At 36.7% G+C, this 26,723-nt stretch overlaps 2 protein-coding genes across 4 annotated transcripts; both read right to left on the bottom strand.

Moving 5' to 3' along the window:
• Window positions 1–21,688, bottom strand: LOC111512721 (inter-alpha-trypsin inhibitor heavy chain H4). Of its 3 annotated transcripts, XM_074181132.1 has the most exons (11): window positions 21,531–21,687; window positions 20,494–20,709; window positions 17,926–18,129; window positions 15,789–16,046; window positions 14,543–14,851; window positions 10,389–10,622; window positions 8,490–8,778; window positions 4,638–4,976; window positions 2,488–2,757; window positions 1,449–1,625; window positions 1–247 (listed from the first exon to the last, which is right to left on the bottom strand). In XM_074181132.1, exons 1-11 carry the CDS (start codon window positions 21,597–21,599, stop codon window positions 84–86), a joined length of 2,529 nt encoding a protein of 842 aa, XP_074037233.1. In that variant the 5' UTR covers window positions 21,600–21,687; the 3' UTR covers window positions 1–83. The 3 variants fall into 3 exon arrangements, with proteins under 3 accessions (XP_074037233.1, XP_074037234.1, XP_074037235.1); XM_074181133.1 differs by lacking the exon at window positions 1,449–1,625 and having other exon boundaries at window positions 21,531–21,688; XM_074181134.1 differs by lacking the exon at window positions 10,389–10,622.
• A 1,669-nt stretch (window positions 21,689–23,357) lies between these two features.
• On the bottom strand, window positions 23,358–25,596 carry LOC111512722 (uncharacterized). The gene is made up of 3 exons (XM_023168873.2): window positions 25,073–25,596; window positions 24,526–24,859; window positions 23,358–23,881 (listed from the first exon to the last, which is right to left on the bottom strand). Exons 1-3 carry the CDS (start codon window positions 25,521–25,523, stop codon window positions 23,374–23,376), a joined length of 1,293 nt encoding a protein of 430 aa, XP_023024641.2. The 5' UTR covers window positions 25,524–25,596; the 3' UTR covers window positions 23,358–23,373.
• Window positions 25,597–26,723: the final 1,127 nt, after the last annotated feature.

Here is a 26,723-nt window from a genome sequence, read left to right as displayed (position 1 = left end):
TTGGTTTAAGTTCAGTTTTTATTTCGAAAAAATAGTAATTTTTACATTATGATTGATGAGACGTCGTTGAATGGTATTTCTAACTAAAGTATGCATTTCGAGCATTCCTCGTTTGTATCAAATCTATTATCATTGCCATAACACCCTCCATATTCGTATTGGATGCACTTGTTCATTCTCTGGGAGTAAAACCATTGCAAAGTGTAGTTGGTGCAAGACCCGAGAGAAATAGGAAGCTTACAAGCATCTGAAACAAAACATCGCATTGAAGTATTAGCGCTTAGAAGATTGGAAGATCTCATACTACAATTAAAATTTTGATGTATTACGTCAGTTCATTTTCAAAAGCAGTATAGTATTGGAAATTCATTTTGTAGGCAAAACCCTTACAGAAAGCTTCGTGTAATTTTTTTATTTCCTACTCATTTTCTATTTACGAGTTATTATGTCTCAACAAAGTTAACTGGGCCAACATTATCTTTCTTCCTTGAACACATTTTTCTCCTTTACATATGCCCATACAAGCCATCGAATTCAATTCACAATGATGAAGAGGAAGTCTCTGTACTGTTATACACCAGAATGCTGTGAGATTATCGATTACAAATTATTGTAAACTTATATCTATTACTACTAGCTACACCATGAGATATCATGACCGAGTTATCTGGAATGTGTATGTTTTTTGAACTCAACCATTTTAATATAAGTACGTCATTTTTGAGCCAACTCCATCTGGTCAGTTTTTCTTCAAACTGAGAATGGTAGCTTGCATTGTCCATTACAATTACTGAGTCTCTTGGAAACAAATATAGCATTCGCGATGACCATTATTCGAAGACTTCGATAGTCATCTCTTCGTAGTGTTCTTTACTTCACTTAAAAACAAATGTTAAGAGGCCATCTCCTCCACGCCACAATATAATTGCGTCATAATAAAATAGATTTTCTGATGTATTTTATGCATTAAAAACACATTTATTTCAAAAATGTTCCCTAGCAGTGTTTCGGCCCATTATGAGATAATCTAGATCTTTTACAGCTGCAGTTTTCCACTGTTGGTATTTATAAAAAAAGAAGACATATACTTTGTTCTTTATTCCCTGCTTGAAATTCTCGCCAATATCCAACGTCTGCCTTTCATTTTCATAACGATTTGAAAACAATCCTGAAATAATATTTTTCATTACTGTAGTCTTTGAAAATGGCTGTAGCAGTAGAATTCTTTATGAAAACAATAACTTGACATTTGTTGATTCTATGATTTCGTGAACATGGATAAGTTGATGAGAGGCGGATGTGGTCCCTAGACCCATTTATTGAACGTCAGTCACTGAACTAGAATTGCCGGGAAAATACATAAGTCAGTTTATTCTGGAGGAGTTTTATTTTATTAAACCCCTTCCCTATCCCGGAGGAGTTATATTCTACAATATAATATAATATACCTTCAACAATGACGCAAGTTTCGTCGCAAATCTCTTTACTGGCGAAATAGAGGTCATTTTTCTCACAACCGCAGTAGTTGAATGATGTGCAGTACCCTCTCAGCTGGTTGAAGAACCATTTTTCCGAACCATCCGCGCATTTCCTCGGTGTAGGGCGAAGAATACAGTTTTCTGCAACTGAAACATTGTCATGAGCCCAAATCTTCTGTGATTTCTGATAGATGAACCGTAGATAAACTCAAATGATTTCATATCAATAAAGGAAATAACGGTCCATATCGAAGAAGGATTTCTATGTTCCCTAGTCTATGCATTTGTCATTGGTGTTGATTGATATCCTTAATATTTCATGAATTCATGATGACAACTGACACTGATGACAACTGACATTGATGACAACTAACATTGATGCCAATTGGCATTGATGACAACTAAACAGAGGAGCCAACTGAGAAAAATACATGCACTCCAAATGAAATCCTTATACGATATGGTTTATTCCTTATTGGTTTATGTTTTTTATTTCCTTATATTTATAAAAGAGAACTGTTTATCCCTCCGAAGGCTCATTTTCAATTTTGATCTGATACGAAAGTTACGAATTTCAAGGAGAAATGAAAAATTACACTATGTGAAAATTGGAAACTGTAAGAAATACAAATTCGATTGAATTAGAAAAAAGTTGTCTTCTTTAGAGCTCATTTGAATGATATTTCAAAATTTATGAAATTCCAAATATGTGGGATATATCCTTTGAAGTTGTGCAAAAAATTTAACTTATATATAGCGATTCTTATTTTTCCTCCTAAAAAATTTAAATTGGTGATTTTTCTGAAACGAGAACTGGGATCGGAAATCTGTAAGAAAGTGGCAATGCGCATGGTTGATTTGTTCGATATCTGCTTAAATAATGTAAAAAAAAATTAATTGGTGAATTTCGGTTCTATTCGAATATCTGCGAAACTAAATTACATAATTTTTTTCATAATTTAATCGACTATGTCTCTGGCCCTCGTTACTTCGGACATATAAGAGTTACCTTTGCTTCGAATTAAATCTGAATATTTATTCGATATTGTTATCTGCCAGTCTTCATTTGCAACACATTGATCCATAGTGGTTTCTTCGTATTGTTCAGTTGTGGTTTCTTCGTATAGTTCAGTTGTGGTTGTTTCGGTTTCCTCAGTTGTAGATGTAACCAGTCCTTCACTTTCAGAGCTCAATTGTTCAGTTGTGGTGGTTATTGGTTTTCTTGTAGTTGTTGTCTTAGGTTTTGGAGTCACGTTAGGATAGTGTTTACGAAAATATGCTGGAAAACAAATACTCTTTGTCAATAAACAAATATCACATAAAATTATTGGATTCAAAGTTACGTCTATCGACCTCCAAACGTCACAAATACAGAGCGGGGTTTAGTGGAAGATCAAAAAACAAGTATTTTCATCTGGGGATTGTTTCCCTTTCAAGATCTACCATTTGGTTTGCATTCAGCGCTATCTGTATTCCAGAGACTCATTGACAGAGTAATTAGTATGTCTATGAAATATGCTAAAGCGTACCTGCGATGCCATTGTCAGTCAGCAAAACGTTCAAACAATATCTAGAATATCTGAAAGAAGTGTTCCGTTGCTTGAAAAAGACAAAAAACACAGGAAGAGGGTATAAGAACCGACCCAAAAATAGTCATGGGCATCTGTGATGTGAAACAACTACGACGATTTCTGGGAATGTCGTTGTGGTACAGGAGGTTCGTACAGGTACATCGTACAGGAATATCTTCTGAATGGATTACCAAGAAAAACATTTAATGGAGATGGTGGAAAAGAGTTCTCAGATGAAACCAGAATTCTGTATAAGCGATAGCATACTGCGTAAACATCTTTGGCAAAGTAACAATCTCTCTTTAACAAACCCATGAAAGTTGTGTCGGCTCCCAACCACTCAGACCACAGATACTCAGAGAAAGTCTTCAGCAGATTCCCTCTTAACTTTGCTTGGTTTATTTTTTAGCTTTTGAATGGTTAAAAATTCATAAGCAGCGAGAAACATGACTTTCCACAAAAACTATCTTTCAAAGAATACCTTCTTTGCAATATTGTTCCGCCCCTAACCATACCCTGAGGCCATTGCCTAAATTATTTTATCAATTAGTGAGATGATCATTGCTGTGAAAAATTGATGATATCCGAAATATTTGACATTTTACGTTTTCCCCGTGGGTTTGCCAATAAGTGACTACACTGTACAATAAAACCCAACTTTATTTCACTGCTACACTGACAATGCTACCAAATACTTCGACTGAGACTTCAGACTAATACTCAAATGGCTATCGCCTTATTAGATCACTTCGTACCGCACTGTCGTCAAGTAGACTTCATCGATATGCGTGTGGGTAGTGTTTATATATGATAATCGAAGTCTCTCGAAGCTGATAGGGAGGTCGTTAGAAGTCTATCGAAGCGACGCGGTATGTAGAACAATCGCGAAGCGTAAGTCGAGTTGAGCGCGATCTTGGCCAAGTCACAATCGATATACGACGACCAGCGGCGGCCGGCCTTGATTTTTTTCAGGGGATGATTTACAACACAATATTCATTTAAATTTTTTATTAAATAGATAAAAATACTGGTACTTTATAAATGCGTTTGTAATGGTTTTGATAAGTTCAACAAAAATTTTGTTGCAGTACACCAAATAGATGAAAATATTGTTATTACAAATATATCAGATTGAAAAAAAACTTTTTGGCTTTCCACTTCTACAAAAAGCTTCTTTCCCGAAAAACGAATCATCCGCTGAAATATACTCCTTTCAATTTAAATCATTTTGAATTAATTTAAAGATACCTTAGCAAAATTCTTTTAACTTTCATGTATATCTGCTGTTCGGTCTGAATACAACTATACAGGGTGTGGTGAATTATACCGATTCATCAAAGAAAATTCTGATTTATCTGCACAATTTTCAGCCAAGTAGAACGATGTTTTTACAACTCTCAAAGAATTTCAAAATAAACAAACATATAGAATCTTAGAGATCTTCATTATTTTTCTACAATTTCACTAATTTGATAACATTTTAAAATATAAGAGAATGTCATCGGGAAGGAGTTGGATGTTATGGTTTTTCATTTGCTTTGCTGTATTTTTGCGAAACTCTCCGTGATTATTATTATTATCAACGTACCTGGCAAGTCCGAGCAATATTGTGGTGGCTTTCCTAGCTTTGGTTGATTTCTGAGCACTCCTCCCTCAATGTTCAAGAGTAATTCCAAGTTTTTAGGCAAAGTGACTATCATAGAAGAATACTCGGTTAAGAATGAATGTTGGACAGTCAAATTGCACGCCTTATTAAAGAAAATTTCGTCGTTGGAAGCATAAAACTGATCTAATAGTTGGTTAATGGAAAGGTAAGCCCAAATCCATTCCAAATATCCGGCGGGGACGCTCACTTGGGTCGTGTGATAGTCCAGAGGGCCTGACAATCCTCTGGTTGAAGTCGATATGGGCTTGTCTAAAGAACCGCCTGAAAGAATTCAGTTGAGTTGCAAACAAGTTGTATCATCAGTGTTGAATGACATAAAATGGGGGATTTCAGAAAGTAGTAAAAAGAATTCTAGAGTTCTGGATATTTCTGATATATAAATAACTACAATAAACTATACCTGTATGAAGTTTATCAAGTAAAAAATGAATATTCGAAATATATTATACATCGAATATCTAATAACCTGTGAGTATGTGAATTATTTTTATTATTCAAATATAAATTTTGAATAAATTTTCAGTATTTTTTGAATGAGTTACAGTTTGAATCTAGTTTTAACTCTAAGATATATATTTCTTATTGTCGCACAGCCAGATACAATTCTATCCCTCAGGCCATCAACATTTTCGACGTGAGTGGAATAAACTGATGAGTCGAGAAAACCCTGAATGCAATAATCTAGAGAATTTAAATCCGGTAATCGAGCAGGCCAATGTTGGTACCTTCCCTGGCTATCCAACGATTTGTATATACTGTATCTGAGTGATTACGTACATTAATTCACCAGAAGTGTTATCTCAGCTGAAGCGGAATTTCTTCAAAAAGAACAGGTGACTTTTCCTGCAGGAAATTAAGGTGAGAGTCACCCATTAGCCGTTGTGGGAGGAAATATGGACCGATTGAATGATCATCAAGTACCCCAAGCTAAAACATTTACTGAAAACTAATGCTGAAAATAAGCTTTAGCATTGTTATGGTAATTTCGTATACACTGTCGTCCAAAATTAGTTTCGTCAGTAAACAAAACGCCATTAAAAAAATCAGTTTTTGATGAAGAATCCACTGGCAAAAAAACATGCGAGGCTAAAAGTCCCTAGGTAGTAGAGCTTGTACAAAGTAAAATGTACCATTTACGCGGGAATGTTGGTGAAGTCGCGCCAATATTGTGTGACGAGAAACTCTATGTCTGCATGTCTAACAATGCGCATTTGTATAACTTTCCAGTCTTTTCGATAAAATTTAATCAATCATCAACCTTAATGTTATATCAAACTGAAAGCTTAAAAATGATCGAGTGTCAATTTGACATTTAGTATTCAACAGAATTTTGGCGCTATCTTACTAGCTGAATAATGTATTGAAGAAATGAAAGATACGCGTTGAAATGCTTATTTTTTTGCATATACACTGCACCCTATACGAAACGAAGGCAAGAGAGATTGTTTTCCACAAATTGAACGAGGAATTTACAAATGATTTTTAGTTTGAAATATCTCAGTGGCGGACCATTTTTCTCTTCAAAAAAACATTGAGATCTGTTAAAATACAATCCAGAGATTTCGATCATTAATTGTAGTTGTACGTCAAGACGGGTGTGTAGACACTCCGGTTGATGTTGACAGCTGGCGATTCCATGTTGTCTAGTTAGTTATCTTTTGATTTTACATTAAGCTAAAATAAAGTATTCCACGAACTAAAATGCCGTGTTTCACTGCATAACTCTTCAAGATCGTTACCCGTGTGCGCGCCAATGATGGGTAATAAAATGCATGTATACAAATGCGCAATGATGGGCTTGTTTCATGCTATAGAAAATGATACTGATTTGCTTATAGACTGATCGAGTTAGGGGTATATTATATTTATCAGGCCTAATCGGTCCCAAGATCTCTTTATATTTGCATAAAAAGAACAATTCGGAAAGCAAGAATTTAAATTGGCCGCGTATTTGTTGACCAATAAAATTGATCGAGTCTGGAGCGGAGTTGCCAAGTGTATCGGTTTTCAATATCCAATCACAGATTTGATGATCCAATTTGACAGATGCCATTTTTGTTGATATTTCTGTCAACTCTGTATGAATACCACTGTTACAATTATCTAATAAAAGATTTTTTTTGTAAAAGGTAGGTCTCGGCGGGTGCCTATTTTGCTGCATATTCCGTGTCATTAGTTTACATTCCGAAAAATATTTTTTCAGGTTATTTTTGGATTGAATTTTACCATTACTACCACCAAAATGGTTAAATATGTTTTATACCCAGTTGTAAAAACAGTTCATCCATATCAGACAAAAAGTTTTTCAGTGTTCCAAAAAACGAAACTCTTAGAGATCTATGGTTTTCTTTAGTTGGTCGAGCTGAAATAAAAATTAAATCAAAACTTTCCATTCTTTGATAAAAGACAAAGTCTGAAATGACCTTCTTTCGGTACCAAAGTATTGCAAATTTTTCAAGTAAAATTCATCGATCATTTCAAAATCGACTCTTGGTAAGTTGTCGGAGTCAGTTTTAACAAAACTAGGCTCAACATTCATTTTGAAATTATTTTAACAAAAATACGTTATGTGTGGAACCCATTGACAGTAGAAAGAGCACATTGTCGCATACACTACAGAGGGTGCTGGCTGACTGGATGACAATATGCCTAATATACCAGTAACGTTGAATTTTTAATTTTTGGTGGGTGGCATGAATGCATAATTGATTTATATTATTAGGGTTCATGAGCATTCGAAAACCATCTGAGAATACAGCACGTTAAATTATATTCTGAATCATATTTAGATATAACTTGTACTATATCAGTTATCAAAGAAAATATTATTGTCCATTTTTATGCTTAATTCGTGGATTCGAGCGATCTTATTATTATATATTTATTTGTTTGCTGGCTTTATTCTCAAAAAAATGAATGAATAATTACAGAAAATTTTAATTGATCATTCATTTTCTCAGGAAAATGGAGTACCCATATCGCAATTTATTGGTTTATTCGCCATTGAAAATGTATGTTATATCGGATGCATTATGCTTGTTTTAGCAACATTGAGTTTCTTTTTCTTAGACGACAGCTCGCGTAGGAAAAATTCGTGTTTTCATCGAGTTCAGTTTGTGTGTGTTTTAAAAGTGTTTTAGAGATATATTCGAATATTAATATGGTGCATTCTTGTGCTGATTTTCATTATGCCGAAAGGTACAAGAAAACAGAAAGCGCATTGGTTTATACGTGAGTTATTTCATATAATGAGTTTAGGTTCCCAAAGGATAAAATGATGAGGAAAAAATGAGTGAAAGTATTGACAAGAAATAACTAAAATCCTTCCACACTTCCAAGACTTTATAGAAATCATTTAAAAAGTGACTAAACATTTTATTTCATGTGTAGAATTTTTCATTAATTGAAACGTTAACGGGTTCATATACACTTCCATTTTACGATTTGGCAATGTTGATTATTTCTATTGTTCCTATTGGTCAATCGAACAAGAAGCGGGAATAGTGTCGTGACGTCACCACCCTACCAGATTCGATTTTTAATAATTAATTACGGGAAAACTGCGGTACTTAGAGAGATAAAACAAAGTGCACTGTTCTTCAATTTAAAATTTCTATCAAGTGAACTATAAACCAAAAATCATGAAACAAGCCCATTATCTCCATTTTCATATCTCACAATACAGGGAGTATTTTAAATTCATGAACCATCATTCTTATACAATATTTGAATAAACGAGTTACCAAAATGTATTTACTCTCTTTTAAAACTCACCTTTCCCGGCTACGTTCAATTCTGACCCATCAAAAAATACCGGAAAACTCGACTTGGTGACTTCCTCTGAGTCCGGCAGATTCTTGAACGTGATGTCCCGTAAAACAGGCACCGAAATCTCCTTATAAAAGTTCAGCAACTGAACAGCGGAATCTCTAGCAATCTCGATCTTTATTGCCCTGCCTCCGTTTTGCCAGCTGAGAGAATTCAAAAAGTTCCAGTCAACATCAACACCGAAAGAAATGGCGTATATGGGAGCCTTGTATTCTCTTTGGTTGATATTTGTAATCTGAATAAAATAATATGTTTGTCAGCACTTCGAAAATAACGCTAATCGTTTGAAATTCTTCCGATTTTATTACAAAATAATCGATATTTCTATTTGTTTTCTGTCGACTCTTGTATTTTGAACAGAAGATGTTTTTTTTAAAGAAATAAACATTTCGAAACATTCAATGACCTGCTAGATAACAGATACTCCTCCGGCTAAGGGAACTGTTTTATCGATAGTGAAATTTGGCGGTAAATTTTGAATTTTCAACAAGGATCTAGATTGATTAATTGGAAAAAATCTATTATGGTAGAATTAGCTGCATTTTGAGTTGCTATTCATGATTTTCTGTACAACAAATAATCAATTCGAAAGTTATATAATGCTTACAACTCAGGATGGATAGAAATTGTTGGTTAGAAAGGCAAGTAATATCAAAACTACCAAAATGCAGCAAAAACTACTGAAATACATCCCTTTATTATGTGATTTAGTGTTACAGTGCTCATGTCAAGACGATATTTTGTGATATCAGAAGTCAAAATTTGCTACTCTCGTAGTGAAAAAAACGATCGTGATTAAATGTGAAAAAATGTTATATTTATTGAAAGGTATTTATAAAAAAAACCTAAAACTTGGTTTCTGAGAAAAAAAAAGCGATATAACAGGATAAAGATCAATAAACAATAACAAAAACAAAACGCCAAAACATGTGCTGTGTGCATTGCACATTTAATGTTTAATACAGCGCTGAGGTGGATGTCTAAGGAAATAAACAAAAAAGGCGGGAAACTGTCAAAATACTTGTCTCAACGTAGTTATAATCTGTGCTCGACTGACTTCAACGCGGCTCGCCTGCATGTATGACACCTTCGTCTAAGAAATAAAGCCCCAAAATCGAGAAGAAAACATCTCACTCTAACATAAATCAAATAAAGTGACGACTGTATCGATTTGAGATACATGCGTATTAAGAAAATGAATTGCAAAACATTCATCTCTCCTACCGTTTCAACACAGCAAAATCTGGAATTATCCTGGTATTAGCCAGGAAATCAATTTATTTTACGGCAGGTATTTATCAGATCCTACTGCATAGGAACCTTGGGAGATATGAAAGTGAGTATGGCCAGAAGGTTTTAAAAGTTTAAAATTTGATTTCTCACGAATTTCGTTTTTGTGACAAAGCCCGATATTCCCCTGTGGTCTTCAAATATAAACGCGATCCACTCGCCTATCGGGATAGTCAAGTTGAAGTGACAGTGCAGTACGCGGGGCGATCTAATAAGTCGATTGACATTTGAGTAATAGTTGAGGTTTTAGTTGAAGTGTTTGCGACTCGTTTTCGACACAAAAATATGATTGGCCACCCTACAGTTGTGGTAAATCATAACGAAATCACAAAATCTTGTTCGAGCAATCTGTTAGCGCTTTGCATTTATAATGAGCATTAATTACTCATCACTATTAGAAACATTAAGTTAGTTATCATTGTTTATTTATACCTAATGAATGCTAGACTAGGTACTTTTCACAACGCATCATTCAGGCTTAGTAAAACCTCTTACCTACTATTGCCAAGGGACTAAGTTCAGCCTTAGTAATCATTAAAAGGAAGATTCTCTTACCGTATCAACTATACTTCGAATTTCCATAACACCCACTGTTGGCTGTCCATCCGTAAGAAATATTATTATTGGTACATACACCGAGTTTTTATTTTGCACTGATTTCACCAAGGAAAGACCAACCTCCAATCCACCGATGCTGTTAGTACCTTCGCTAGCCTGCATACGTTCAATGCTTCGGAATGCCTTTTGAATGTTTTCCGGTGTTGCTCTAGTTGCGGAAAAAGACATGTTCTGGAAAATAACGTAGAATAATAATTTATTGTTGATCAGAATACAGAATACAATTCAGAGGAATCGGAGATTATAAATCAAAGGCGGCTTCGTCTTTGAAGCGTCGATGCTTCGTGTTGCCTACAATCTCCAGTTCTTGCTTAGAAGTACGCAGATTGTGACCCCTGATTCAAGCCAAAAAAAACCGAATGTCTGCTACTACCTGATCAACAAGATAGATTGAGACCCCAGCAAAACTGTGATAGTCCAGTTTCACCAGGAGGAGAAAATTGGACGTTGAAACGCCACTTTCCTGCAGTGGTGAGGTCATTCCATTTAGAACGGAGGTGTGGTTACACAATGCCAGATTATCCCTATGGACATGTCGAAGGAATTGTGGTAAAACTTGAGATTTAGGTCCCAAACAAATCTATTGGATTTATGTGATGATTGTCAGACCAATGATCACTTATGGTGTAATTGCCTGGTGGCAGAAGGCCTTACAGAAAACGGCCCAAACGAAGCTCTCTGAATTACAGAGAGATCCTTCTACGTATACCTCCTCTCCACATTTTTATGGAGTCAACTGCGAACTGCCTTATAAAGCACTGTTCCCGAGTAGAAAGGACTGGATCTTCCTGGGAAAAGGAAATATTAAGAGATAGTTGTTGGTTCACAGATGGATCAAAAAAACCTCCAGCTTCTGGTGCAGGTGCTTTCAGTCGCAGACCCAGGGCAGAGATATTAAGATGCCTAGGAACCTATGCGACTGTATTTTAACTTTTAAATTGGTAGCAAATTGCCAAAAACGACTCCCGTCGATAAGGAGGTTTGACAGATTGTGTCTGATCTGGATCCCTCGCCATACTGGCCTGGAAGGCAATGAGGCTGCTGACTCCCTTGCAAAGGTGGATGCTGCAAGCAGCTTCATGGGACCAGAATCTGTCATTGTCATCGTTTTAAGGTGTAGCGACGTGTTTTTCGCGCAGCAGGAACCGGGTTCGTCCTAATTACGTCGGTAGGGGCGTGAAACTTATCACGCGGTGTTTTAATGTTTTCCTAAGCGAAGCATGTATCTCTGTTCAGTTGATGTACTGACGGACAACAGACAGTGTATCGATGTGTCATTATGAAACGAATCCAAAGAAGAAAAAAACAAATTGCAATGATTATTCTTAAACAAATGAAAAATGATGAAGAGGAGGACCATATTTTCTGGTCACACGCGAAATTTGAAAAAGAAATAAGTGACATCTGTTTTTAAAAAATCTGTTTTTCCGTTAATTTTATAAAAATCGAAAAAAGTCAAAGTTCGCTGTTGATTTTTTGGTGAAGGTAAAACGTTCGTGAAACTCTTCCCTTCATCTTCCACATCATCCAAAAATTGCTAAAGTTCCCAGTAAAAATTGCCCTATTCTTTTCATTGGCACTTCCTGTGGATCCTTTTTCTTTTTTTCCCTTTTGTAAGCGTCTCTGACACTTCATCTGCGTTTCTTGCACTTACCTCTTGTAACACACAGAACAAGACTTCGAAAACCACAAAAAAGCATAATTATATAAAATGTATTGGTTGAATGATGGTTCAAACTCCATTTGAATACGACCGATGCCAATGATAGGTTCTGGTCCGATGAAGCTGCTTGCAGCACCCTCTTCTGCAAGAGAGTCAACAGCCTCATTGGCTGTTGCCTCCAGGCCAGTATGGCCAGGAATCCAGACCAGAGACAATCCGTTAAGTCTTCTTATCGAGGAGAGTCGTTTTTGGCAATTTGCTACCAATTTAGACGTCGCTCGGTAGAAGCCAAAAGCTTCCAACGCCGCTTGACTGTCCGAGAATATTTTTATTGACTTGTGTATGAGGTTGGATTCTCCAATCTCTCCGCACACAATTCAATAGCGTAAAGTTCCTGAGCAGGTTGATATCTCTGTCATGGGTCCAGAACCCGAAGGTGTTTTTGATCCATCTGTGAAGCAAAACTATCTGCTCTTAATATTTCCTTCTCCCGGAGGATCCAATCCGTACTCGAGAACAATACTTTATAAGGCAGTTTGTAGTTGACAGTTGGAGGCATAAAGTCAGAGGTCACTCTGCATTGAATTGGTTTGTGCAATTGGCAATATGCACAAGTCTATATGCAGTCCATCTAGCCTCTCTCTCTCTCTCTCTCCAGAAAAATGTGGAGAGGAGGTAGATCTGGAAGGATCTCCATGGCCGCTGACGATGTGGCACTGATGGCCCGACGTCGTAGAGATTACTGGCTTTTGGATACCGCATATCGCCGTCTGCTAAAAGCACGATAGTACCTAAGGTGTTGTGTCTATTTTTTACCCCCTTCTAACTGTATAGAATAGGAACATAAAGTCAATGAGTCTTGGGAGCGTTAGGGTTTTCCCATCGATGGGAAGCATAGCTCCGTCCACATCAGAAAGTCACTAATAACACAAAACGAAACAAACGGTCTCAGACAAAACCTGACAGTTGGTCTAACACGTTGAGCGCATCACGTCAGCGTGGAACGTGTTGCGCTTTCTAGAAAAACAGTCCTATTGGATTCCTATGGAGGGGTAGGCGACGTATTAAGCTGGGCGTAACACGTCGCACGCGACGCGAAAAATTCGTCGCTAGGAAAACAGGGCTTTAGGCTTTGCTAAACAAACACTGAACACCTGGATGGCAAGAAGATTTCTGGACTTCTGGCTGAATCTTCTAGGATTGGCTTACTCCAAGGCGTTTATTGACCCTTCGAAACTTGATACAAAACAGTTGTTGGACTACAGTTACTGAACTACAATGTCTAACACTCCTTCTCATAGGTCACTGTTATTTGAATCATCATATGCAGAGACTCGGACTGTCGGAAGACAGTGTGTGTCGCATCTGTTCGGAAAATGATGAAACACCAGAGCACATACTTTGTGCCTGCCCCGCTGGGGACCGAATCAGGTTTTCAAAGTTCGGCCATATGACCAGAAAGACCACTCACCATACAAACTAATCGGCTTCGTTAAGAAGCTGGGTTTATTTGGCCGAGTGTGAATAGGTGTGAGCCACAATAAACCCTCACGGGTTGCGGTGGAGGGTCGAATAGATCCACTCACTTTTAACCTAACCTAACCCCAGCGTCGAGTCACAAAACCCTCAAAGTATGTCATTAAATGAGTAGTAGGCGAACTGAGAACCCGGCGTCAAGTCACAAAATCCTAAAATTGTGTTACTACTTGATGAAACCCCGGCGAATACAATTCGTTTGAAAATGCCCTAGTAGGACGAAACTGCAATATCGCTAGTTACAAATAAAAATGGTATAATAACATAAGAAGTTTCAATTCTCATCTTTCATAAAATATATCGAATACTGAAAGTTAAAACTTTTATTGAGTTCTCATTATTCTGTCTTCTTCCTAAAATTTCGGCACTTTTCAGAAGCGGCAGCTTGCGTACAACTTCTGTTGAACAATTACTATATGATAAAAAAGCTTTGCTTTTTGTTCGAATTATTTGTTATTGTTAAAATTCTGTGATTTGTTCAGTGATTAGATTTCTGGCTCAAAAAATCGAAATGCAATATTGCAATGGCAAAATAAGTATTGTTGGTAGAGTTTTGTTATTTATTTTCATATCATTGGTATATATGATGTTATCTACAGCAGTAGGAAGAATGTGATAGAAAAGATAAGTGTTTGTGTTCCGTCGTTTTGAATTTATCAATTCTGTTATTTCATTTGGAGAATTGAAATCATACTAGTTTCACTATTTTCAACAACTATTTCATTATCACCACAGTGCCAGTTTCTGACTGAACTCCTAACCTTTGTATCAGAATAGTGGAGGTTTGGAAAATCTAGGAGAACAATTGTTTCAGAAAAACTCCCAATTGAAATTTGTTAATGTTTTCTTCTTTTCTTTACCGAAATGTTTTGAAAAACTCAAAGTGCCTTACCCTTAGATAAATATCATCCAAACTACCATAGTGTTCAAGAGGTGTGTTATGGTCGATAACTTTTTTTCGTAAATTATTGCCAGGTGAATCGAACTGAGATAGGTACACCGAAGAATCAAACTCTACGATGTCGAATACATCGTCTTCCAACAACTGCGGTAGTATTTGTTTCATGGCATTCCTCAGTTGATCTATTCTTCTTCCCCACATGCTTCCACTGGTGTCCAGAACGAACACTATATGCTTGGGTATTGGTTCTAGAGCTTGTGGTGAGAAAAAAGTGATGAAAGTATTTCCATCGAAGAGAGTCTGAAATAAAGGGCAAAGTAAAGATGTTACTACGTTCTTGGGTCATTAATGAATGGAATAATCATTGGTTTCAATTTGTCCAAAGAAAAATATGCTTCGATTCACTTGGTAATTGCACCATAATTGATTTTTATATCATCAAAATATGACAATCGATATCAACACCCTGGATAACACATATCAATTTTTCATCAAAATTTTCCATATTTTCATAGTGACAATCCAGACGCTGAAGGAAAGACGCGTGAATATCTCGTGGTGTCTTCGTAGAGCACTAAAATCCAATCTCAAGCGTCCGCCGTGAGGAAGAAAGCAGCAGGAGTGGGAGGGACGCCCTGGGATAGGCAAGGTTAACCCATGGTAACATACGCATGGTGGTTTGTCGCCAAAGATGAAACAAGGTCGCCAAAGAAAGAAAAAGTGAATGAGAAAACTTAGGTCTGCAACATTGCCTCAAGAAAGATAGCTGCGCCCCTGAACGATGCTTTTGTTCACTGTGGACAGGAAGAGTATGGTCAAATGCGCTCGATTGAGAAACAACGGCCATATTAATTAAAGAAGAAGAAGCTAACTTCAGGATTTCGGTTTTTCGTAATGGTGTGCACGCGCATCGGAAAAATTTACTCTCATCATTTCCCTGCTTGTTTCTTTCTGATATTCTATGTTGTTGAGTTAAACACCAATATTTAGTTTATATATTTTTATTTTTCTTCAGCTGCCATGTTAGCTGAAGAATAAAAAAAACTATATATATATTTTTCGATGACAGCTGCGGTCCATCAATTAAATGGGTAAAAATTGCAGTCGTTATATTAATAATCAACATATTGGTAGAGAAGTGATGAAAATTTGTGAATACTGATTATCGACCGTTAATAAGGCATAATATATAGCATTTATAGTGCAAAACTATTGTAAACAAATGAATACAACTTACCAGACCTCCCTCGTGTTTGTTTTCTAAGTTGTATTCCACGACAAACTGCCCCACGAGTCCTTTGAAGGACCTACTTCTTAGACCAGAACAAACGAGTTCGAGCTGTGTGAAAATATCTGGATTGATGAGGACGCCAAATCCCGTAGGAGTGTTGATGATCTCGAGTCCAAGGTCTACATCTGATCTGAGCAGAAAGTCTGATCCAGAACGAAAGAACGTATCTTTCAAGATGACTGGGACGGTTTCGTTGAAAAACACCTGAAAGGTGGTAAGTGAATTGGCTTCAACAGTGATCAAAAATACTGAAAGGTTTTCCATAAATTTGCTGATAACCTATCATTAAATATGAATTCAAAAGTATATTGGTGGTTTGCAGTCCCTCAGTGTACTGAGGGACTCCGAACAACTTATTAGTGTTTGTCCCGTACAAAAAAAAACAACACAAAATAACAGGCTTGAACTTGTAACACGAGATTCAACGGTAATATTACCCAATTCTCACCTTTATTTTTGTGAAGGTCACTTTGACGTAAGTTAGCGTAAATGATTAGTTTTTAGTAGGTATGTTATTCACTATGATGTATGTTTAGGTAGGTATTTCGGAACGCACTTATGTTGGCAACAATGTGTTGTGTCATAAGTGACGTGACAGGAGAACCGTTTCCGATTTTTGAATAAAGGACATTCTAAATCTAGACGACCACAAGTTTGTGTCATTTACTTGCCTATGAACATAACATTCACTATATTTGTGAAAATAAAGTTTGTGAAGATCATAAACTACACCGGGTTTCCAGTGTTTGTGATATCACCATTTGATATCTTTTGAAGGTCCTTGTAATTTTCATATGGTAAGAACACACTGTATAATGATGAAAACTCAATAAATAGCCAGTTTTATTGATAAAAAGGTATACAATCAATAGGTTTACAATAAAGGTCATAGTGACTAACAATACCGGTTTTTTTTATTTCAAACGAATACTGGCAAGTGACACCTCCATTTGTTGACCTCTAGTGACGGTTCCGCTCTATAGTTTTCACAAATTTTTTTCCACTGCATTTCCGATGGGCTAAAAATAGCCTTGGAGCGTAAATTTCCCTTGACGATATCTAAATCATTAATCAACGTCCTGTTTCTTTCCTTTGCTTCTTCAAAAGTCACGTGTTCTTTGGTTTCTGGTAGTTTTTCGTCGATTAATGTTGACAGATGGTCACGGGACTCTTTCAGTTTGGCTTCTATGGTTTCTTCTCTTTTTTTATACTCCGTAATCAGTTCTTGGATTTCCGGAATCAGATGCATTTCAGTGTTGGATTGATTAGGAATGAGATGTATAATGTTTTCAGTGCACGTTTTGTTTTGACTGACAGCACTATCGATTTGGTTTCCTAGCAACGGTACAACTGCCAGTAAATTCAAGTATAAATGCGTACACCGTTTATAGAATAGTAATGTAGGTACCTAACAAACTTTCAAAAATCTAAATGTCAACTAATAATGGTAATGATGAACTGCAATTATTGAAACCATACCTACCAAGATGTTCATATTTACAATGACAACCACGATGTGGTGTTCTTCCGGAACTAGGATGGAAAAAATGATACTTTCTCAAAGAAAAAGCGTCCGGAAAGTTAATGTAGTATGTACGATTTCAATTCGAATGGCATAAAAACTAAATAGTTTCCGAACATCGGCAGTTTCTTTGTATGGCATGGGCGGCGTGGAAATTCATACGAGGTCCAATCATTAATTTATGTGGGAGGTTTTGAATGGTAATAACTAGTTAATTCAACAAACCAGTACATTATTATTTTATTTAGCTGTTCGGATTTGCTTTTCATAGACTATACTTCCAAGCGGACGGTTGCCGAAAACAGTATTTATTTCCTTCTATACAGTGAATCTATTCAGCCTTTACTCTTTTGTGGTCGGTAAATCGTGACTTAAAAGCAATGAAGTTTCATTTTCGACTTTCAAGCAGTTCCCAATAAAATATGATACCTAATTAACAATTTCATAGTGGTGATCCATCGGAAGCGAGGTATACAAGCGTAAGACTGAATACTTCACACAGTATATCAAATGATGATATATTCATCAATTTCTGGTGCACATTCATTATTTTGTACTTACCTCAATCTTCAAATTTTCCACCAAAGACCCAGGAATGATGTTCGAGACGATTTGGTATCGGCCACTCGCTTTTTGCAAGAGCTCTTCGTACTCCAAATGGAAATGAATCTCAGAGTGCGGTTCCATCGAAACGTCGATACCGAATTTAAATGAGTTCCTCACGCTTACAGATTCATACACAACCCCTTCAGAAAATTCACCTCCCTGGAAATAATCAATCAACGAGTGTGAACTGTGACCCAGCTATTTTCCGGTTGTTTTAGTCTGTAGCTTCACTGCTTGACGTTTCGCCTAATACCGCAGCGGGTATTATCAGAGGCGATAATTACAACGGACGAAGTGCTTGGGTTGTTCTCTACATTCAACGTTTGAATCTCTGCGTTTGTTCCACTGTGCCTTCGTTTCTATGTAATTCAGTGCAGGTAGTCAAACTCTGTTGATGTTAGTTCCTCCTTCTTTTCGATTGAAATTATTTTTGTGATTCCAATCAACTCCCTATATAGTCTTAGATAGTATTTCTGATTTCAATCAAACATTTGGGATACCTCAGGCGAAAAGAAATGTAAGTACCCATGTATCTACACGAACACAAGAGACATTGTCACGGTGATTGTAGTATCTGCTGTGAGATTGACCCGAGCACTTCATCCTTTGGTACTGCTACTGCTACTACTGGTACTTTGGTCTACTGCAATCGTAAACGAAACGTCAGGCATATAAACCTGCTGATCACGGTCAACAAACCCGGAAAATAGCTTTGGCTCAAAGTTAATCAGCGTTCCCCACAAAATGATTCGATATATAAGATGTTTCGTAATAACTGGTTAGTATGGAAGGTGATTATTTTTGGGATCATTCCAAGACATATGAAACATATAAACGTATGTTCTGAAGGTGTTAACTTTTGAAGTTGAGTTGAAGGCTTAAGAAGACACACCAACGTGATTTTCCTATGTTTTTTACTACTTGTATTTGTAATTAACGTTATTGCAGTTTCATCCTACAAGGACATATTCAAACGATTACAACCTTACGTTAGTTACGAACACAAGTGGTAAAAATACAACGGAAGTTTTATTTCTCATTTTTCATGATGATCCTCTTACCACAACTACATCTTTCAATGTATTGAAATTCATTCGCTTTACGTTGTTTTATTGTTAGTAAAGATAAAAAACTCGTGTTTTGTGAACGTAACAGTTTTGACAGTTGTCAAAAACGTGATCCATTATACATGTGTGACATGTATATGCTTCCTGATGGTAACGCCACAGAATCATCAGAATTCCCACTCCTCAGCGCGGAAAAACTTGAGTGTTTCTCTCGACAGAAAAGCTGTCATCTTCTCAGGCTGCAATTTCGATTGGTTGATGTTTGTACCGATTCGCTTTTATTTTATGGAAATCTCCCGACTCAAGAAATGAAACTGACCCAACAACATGAATCGTTTTCAAATGTAAACATTTGTGTGCTGTTAGCGCCTCTGTGAGTTTGAATACCAAAGTACGTTTTACAAAGAATCAAGAGTGCCGTAGATCGAGTGTTTTCGTCAACTTATTTTACATACGGAGAGGACTAAGGGATTACAACATGATATTTCTATGCATCTCAGTTGAAGCTGATTAACGACATGGAAGACATAGTTTCGGGAACGCCCACCACAGAAGAAATAGAATTTACTGTTCTATGCCATGGATTACGTTTAATCGGACGCATCTCAGAGTAATATTACTCTGAGGGACGCATAGAAGATTCAAAGGCACTGAAACCCATTTTTTACACACTAAGTGATCGGCAGTTTTATGTGTTAGTTTCTAGAATCTGGAAACGATAAATATCATGATTTCAAAATGTTTCTAAAACTCACTCCAGTATATTTTAACAATTGTTTAAAATGCATGGATTTCATCGATTTTATATATCACGTCATTATTATAATGAGCCTTTAATATTAATTTGTGATTATTATTAGCAACTGAATAAACTTTTCAAGCATACCAAATATGTTTTATCTCTATCGAGTTGTAAACTCATAAATTTGTTGATTGGTTTACCAAATCTGGGTATAATTTTGTTGTTTCTTTGCTAGTTTTGGGTTTTAGAGAAAGTTGTGCATGCTCACATTTTCTGATGAATAATTATAATCCTCATTCACTAAGCAACAACTTTTTGAGTTACTAATCATTATGAAGTGTCCTTTTTTGTCCATTTTTGTGAAAGATTATTACAATCGATATATGTAACAATGAATTTTTGAAATGTATGTGACTATATACGTTTCCTCATGACAATAGCTAATACTTATACCAGATTTCTTCAACTCCTTGATCCTGCCGAATACCACTCTTACATTACCATCATCCTACAGTAGGCAATAAACATTTTTTTTTCAGAATGTTACTATACAACATTTTTGATGTATAGGTTCAAGAGTATCATTGACTAGCCTGCATTTTATACGCTTTAAGCCCTATTACAGATATCTATCGAACGTTCGCGTAACCAAAATGACGTACACTAAACGTCCAATAAACACCCTCGTGCTAATGGTGCAATTTCAATTCTTACTAATATCTGTTCGACAACACGAGAATCGTAGCGTTGGCCATCAATATCCATGTGAAACCCAGTCAATATGGCCCTTTCCGGTAGAAAAACACAAAATGATGCACGGGTAGATTTACTCAAGGTATTCACAACCTTGGTATCTATATGTGTCAGTGCTATACGGTCAGCAACGTAGGTTCTTACAAAATATTCTTCTTGCTGGAGTTCTTCAGATGCCTGAAAATTACAAAAATAAAACATCAGAATTTATATTCGTGCAATGTAATGCAGGAATTGTAGAAGAATTGGGAATGCTGAATGATCATTAGTAGTTGTGTCTTCAGAGATGAACTGAGGAGAACTCGGTAGAAATGAGACTAAAAAAATAAATATGATGAATCTCCGTAGGAGTTTGCAATACCACCTCCACAAGCCACATAAACAACAGTTGTTTTGTTATTTACTTATATAGAGGAAAATAGGTTAGGTGCACAAAATGTCATATGTCACAGAATGTCTCGGAACATAAGTAAACAGAACAGCACGCCTCTGAAATACGCCATCTTTGTTTGTCTCATACAGGTAACAGATTAATTGTCCTTTATTAGTTATAACCGATGTTGCCAAATGGTGAAATAGAAACGAATCCCTTTGAGTGTTGAATGCATTATTTCATTCCTCTTTTTCAAGTATTTAAATTATTTTTTAAAGGAAAAGGTTGAAATGATAGTTTTAAATGCGTTGTTTTAGAGCTCTTTTATGAAAACTATTTGATTTTCGTCAGGAGGAACATTCCCCTCTCTGTCACTGAGTTGGAACCCCTTTCAGCATGAAGCCCACTCAAAGATATAGAGTCCACTTCGTCACTGCGGCTCTCCTACAACATTGAAAAATTTGCTTTCAAGTGGGCTAAATTTGGATAGAGTAGCGAAGACATAGGACTCTTATAGGACGAAGGAATTCTATAATCAGATCAATCCTTTTCACAGACTTGGCTTGGACATATACACCCCTTCTACAATGGAGATAATATCTTAAAAAGGCTAGAAAGTACTTACTTCCATCTGCAGCATAATAAATAATGCCATGCCCATCACAAAATTTTTCGTTCTCATTTTTGTGCACATTACTTTTACATAAAAAATACAAACTCACTCTGGCGGCATATCTAAAATATCGAGTGTATCCTTGAAGATGTGATTAAAATTTTTATTCCTGTTTTCATAGTTTTTCATTTATATTCAATCCCACGAGAAACCATAAACTGATTGTAATTAAATGTGTGGTAATAACCAGGTCGATAACAAACAAGATTATTTATTGTTTGAGTATGAGAAAGTGAGGGTAGATGATGATCCTCAACAATTTTGATGAGAAACCGTTTATTAGTACTAAGAGCTTTAGAAGTTAGACAAACTGTGATAATACGTATAAGAAAATAAACATTTCGAAATAAAATCTCAAAATATTCATCTCTTCCAACTACCTAAACTATAGGTTTATTTTCTTAGGCGTATGTATCTCTGTATGTATCTGTGAGGTATCTTGCATAAATGTATGTCCGATATAATTCAATATCCAGCGTGGTGTTAGCTGAGGAAGTAGTTGTTGAATATATTAATTGAAATCGTGATTTAGTATTATTCGGGACGCGGAGTGTGTATGTTTAGTATTAGAAATAGTGAGCTTCTCCCGATATCATTGGATTTTGATTGATCCCGTGGTGTACTCTGTAAAGACAGCTCTATAATTTTTCTGAACTAATCATTGAAGAATTTATTCAGTTCTCTTCATGAAAGTTTTCCCACATGTGTGTTCCCAAGAGTATTCTTCCAGTACTCTATGGGTCTCATTGACCCATGTCCTGACCTGGTCACATACCATAGACTTTGGTACCCCCATAGGTATTTCAGGGCCTATATATGCATTTGATGGTTCGTTTCTAGCAAACTTATCGGCTTTTTTTTTGCCTGTGATTCCTAAGTGCGTTGGTCCTGGGCTACAGGTAATATAATCTTGTCCAGATGTTCATTTCTTCATGGCATTTCAGGACCAATCTCAATGTCACTCTTGGATTGATGTTTATAATACCCGCTCATTTCGTTGATGCCCCCAATCTTTTTTCGGATTGTAGAATTACATACACTTTCACCTGGAAGATAGACGAGTAGCGATCGAACGGATACCTGTAATCTGAGTTTCTGTCTCGCACAGTATACTCCAGCTTCCGTATCATGATAGGGTTTAGAGCTGTACCTATATATACCAGATGTTTCTTGAAAGCATGTTCTCGGGAGAACTATTATCGTCCACTATTAACGATTCGTAACAAACTTTACAGTTAGTTCCGGTAGTGTTCTTCGCTCTAACGTTATCCTTAATTATGTTTGATGTCCGTTCCTTCTCAAATTCGAAATTTCAGCGTTTGAAAACTTCAGCTCCGTGAATTTTCCAGTTTGTAAATGATGTGTGGTTCAGGAGTATTCCTTATATTATTCGGTACTACTTATATACTAAAATACTTTGAATAAATGGAGCGTACTTGATACTGGTATTCAACTATTATAGGTGCTATTAAATTATATCAAAACATTTTGAATTTTTTGTTACGATTACTCAAGTGCTTTCGTTCGGTACTTCAACAGCTCTGCTCCGAAGTAATGTTAATAACATTGATTTTTAGTCAATCAATAGTATTCAAACATATTTCAAATAGATCAATGACTGAATTTGCCTCTGAATACACTTTAGAAAAATGTCTTCCTTGTGGAATAAACTTTCCGAAATCGGATTTTCCAACACAGTATCACCTAAATCGTTCAAATTCAACACAAAACCTTGAACTCGTATAGGAAATTTCCTCCTGTGCAAAAAAAAAACTCAAATTCCATTTGATACTCTTTATTGCCTCATCTGCGACCGAGACTTCCCCACGGAAGCTCCGCTTCTGGAACTCCTCGAGTCTGTTGAATCTATAGCCTGCGCAATCTCCGCTGTGTCTCCCACGTTGAACACGTCCCAGCGCGCCATTGCGTTGTGGATCGCGTCGAACTCGTTCGCGATGAAACTCTGGAATTTGGCGCAATGCTCGGCCAACTGCGTCTCCAAGTAACTCATATGGCTCTTCACCATCCGCAGCAGTTCTTTCTTAAACTTCTCGTCTTCGGCGTCATGCCTGTCTATGTCGCCCATCGAGTTTGAAACTTCCGAGTGGTTTTCCCCGAACTCGCTCTCGTTCAATGTCGTGACGGATGGTTTTTCGCGCACGATCTCTGCGCATGGAACCGCTCGCTCGAAAGCGATCTTGTTCACTGCGCAATCGTGAGCGTTCGTGCACACCAAAGGCTTCAAAGGTTCCCTGATGTCGTAGATGTAGACACAACCGTCTTCTATGCCCGCAGCAATGTACCTGTTGAAGAGAAGATTACAAAAAGAGATTTATAGAACTCGTAAGCCATTAGCTTATAACTAGAAATCACATTCCCTATGGTTCTGTGTTCATCATTATCGACACATCCTCGTTTCATAAACTAGCAATTATGTCAGTTATCAATTGTGTGGAATTTTTCACACGTTTGTCAACGGTATCACATTGATAAAATCCCATTCATCAAACTCAATCTGTCAAATCAGTCATCGTCATCGCTGATGGTTTGGTGTTGAATTTAGGTACTTGACTGAATATTCTCGAAGAATTGTTGATGATTATGTTATCCCCACTGACTAAAGGGACGAAACACATAGAGAAAGAAAGTATTATGTAGATGTTCGACCTCTACAGAACTCTACACCTATTTTACTATTGAATTCTATCGAATTTTTCAGTTATTTCGTGATTTAGAGTTAATCTGACATGATTTTGGTGATTTGTAAGGTGATAGTTTGTGAATATTCCCTTTTTTGTGTGCACTATGCACATGTCATACACATGTCAACAACTTCCTCATTTCCGTTGTCTATATCCTGAAAGTGAAGTGACAGAGATGAATATTATAGTTGTCTACAAAGTTTGAAGCAACTCTATAATTTTACCTCCACTGAGGTATTTTGTACCTGTCGTCCGGGCTCACATCGCTCGAGGTGATGGCTTGGTGGATGTTCATCCTGAAGACGCAGTCTGACGTTTGGCAGTCGTTCACGCAAATCTTGTTGTCCATTCCTGTGGTGACCATGATTTTGTGATCGCCGGTAAAGGCGATGCCGGTGACAGTTGACGTGTGACGTTGCGTACTGCTGATGACTTCGTCCTTTTCCGTATCGCGGAGAAACACGCGACCCGATTGGTCGCCAAGGGCGAGGATGCTGGGCGAGAGTGGGTGGAATTTTGAAGCCGTATACGAGTCGGGAAGAGCGATTTCTTTTGTGAAGTTGTTTATTCCGTCGTGATCTGTAACGAGAAAAAAAATAGACGTTAATATTGTCCAACAACTCACACAGGTTAGAATTGGTTCCATTCTGGAGGATGACGGTTTGAGGAACACCTAGGTTGTTGGGATAAATCATGGAGAAATATCATTTATAATTATGACCATACTGAGATTTGGTAGAAAGAAATGTTTTATGAGAAAAAACTTTCAACATTCCAATCAACAGAATCTACCTGAGAATACACCGGATCCTGCATCGCCCCCTACAAAAATCTGTTCGTCCCTGCTGTTGAACTCTAGCATTCTGACAGGGCTCGAAAGACCCACAATTTTCCTCGCGATACCTCTGTTTTTCGTGTCGTAGAGTACAACCTCCCCCTCGTGATTTCCCAGTGCTAAAATCCTCTTCGTGTTCTGTTTGAAACTCAGCGACGTTACTCTCTTCAAGCTTTGTATCGTATGAACTAAGTTGAGGTTAGTTCTGTCTTTGCAAGACACAATTTCGGGGTGGCCATCGTCTTGAAGAAGGGCGATGTAGCTGTTGTCGTGACACCAGGAAACATTGGTTAATTTGCAAGCCGAACCGTAACTTTTTCTCGGTTTATACACGGCTACTGGTTCCAAACTGTGAAGATTATCCGACAAAGCATGTAACTTCAGGACAGAACCCGCCGAAACAAACATTTTCTTTACTTTGAATTTACTTGATTGCGCAAGTCATAGATGTCAACCTGACAGCTGGACTATGGAATGATAGTTCATACAAGTTGACTAAAGGCTCTTTGTAGTTTAACTGGAATATTCATTTTATATAATTTTATTTTGAATTTCAATTGGTTGCAATATTAATACTAATATTAGATTATAAATTTTTTCATTAACTGACTAATCTAAACAATTTGTTGAAATATTACTTCGACAAACAGTACATCCATTGGAATATCCAACCAATCAGTGTGACAGTTCATCGTTGCCGAGATTATTGCCTTAATTGGTTGAAAATATTTATTTTTCTTAAAAACTAGAGCCCAAGTCGAGTCACATTTAAACCAAGATTAAAAACATCATAGATAATCTGAAATGAAACGCATGGGTAATTCTAAGTTTCAGCGAAACCCACTAACATAATCATGTATATACAATTATACTTCTGAATCCAAAACGTTACAGAAATAGGTTAGGTATCAGTTGATACGTCAAGAAGAGCACTTCTACTACGCCACTGAAGATGACTGCCACAGTTGCAGCTGAAACGTTTGGAGATTATAACCGAAGGAGGCTCCATGGCAAAACCTACAGTTCAACTTCACTTTCGAACACAATGGGGAATGTTCCTCCTGACGAGAATCAAGTAGTTTTCATGAAAAAGCTTTAAAACCCCGTATTACCATTTGGCAACATCGGTTATAGCTAATAAAGGACAATGAATATGTTACCTGTATGAGACAAAGATGACATATTTCAGAGGCGTGCTGTTCTGTTTACTTATGTTCCGAGACATTCTGTGACATATGACATTTTGTGCACCAAACCTATCTACCTCAATATAAATAAATAACAAAACAACTGTTGTTTACGTGGTTTGTGGAGATGGTATTGAACTATAATTTATATTTTGCCTTAATTGTTGATTTATAAAGATAATTTTCCTTTTTTGAAGTAGAATTTCTAGGTACCTATAAATTATTTCAACTTGATATAGGCACTGTTGCCAATATGTGAATTAGAAACAAATCCCTTTGAAAATTGAAACCCAACATTTGAAACATCAATTTGAATACTTTTCGAAGTGAATTCCAAAGGCTCATGAATTCTCAACTTTATTTTGTTCAAACTTGCATTTGCTGTAAAAACCCAAATTGAGGAACATTCCCCTTTATTTAT

Source organism: Leptinotarsa decemlineata, unplaced genomic scaffold (genome assembly GCF_025532065.1).
Source record: "Leptinotarsa decemlineata unplaced genomic scaffold, Ldec_3_MD MMD2_tig00026307_RagTag_RagTag, whole genome shotgun sequence".
Taxonomy (NCBI): domain Eukaryota; kingdom Metazoa; phylum Arthropoda; class Insecta; order Coleoptera; family Chrysomelidae; genus Leptinotarsa; species Leptinotarsa decemlineata.
This window is presented reverse-complemented; position numbering and strand designations above follow the sequence as displayed.

What these genes read in the sequence shown, in the direction of transcription:
- LOC111512722 (XM_023168873.2), bottom strand. Translation starts at nt 25,523, where the DNA reads ATGTTTGTTTCGGCGGGTTCTGTCCTGAAGTTACATGCTTTGTCGGAT. An exon ending in AGGATCCGGTGTATTCTCAG is followed by an intron (nt 24,860 to 25,072) that starts GTAGATTCTGTT and finishes TTCTCGTTACAG; the next exon opens with ATCACGACGGAATAAACAAC. An exon ending in GATGTGAGCCCGGACGACAG is followed by an intron (nt 23,882 to 24,525) that starts GTACAAAATACC and finishes TCTCTTCAACAG; the next exon opens with GTACATTGCTGCGGGCATAG.
- LOC111512721 (XM_074181132.1), bottom strand. Translation starts at nt 21,599, where the DNA reads ATGTGCACAAAAATGAGAACGAAAAATTTTGTGATGGGCATGGCATTA. An exon ending in ACAAACACGAGGGAGGTCTG is followed by an intron (nt 14,852 to 15,788) that starts GTAAGTTGTATT and finishes CCTTTATTTCAG; the next exon opens with ACTCTCTTCGATGGAAATAC. An exon ending in TGGATGATATTTATCTAAGG is followed by an intron (nt 10,623 to 14,542) that starts GTAAGGCACTTT and finishes GTTATTTTCCAG; the next exon opens with AACATGTCTTTTTCCGCAAC.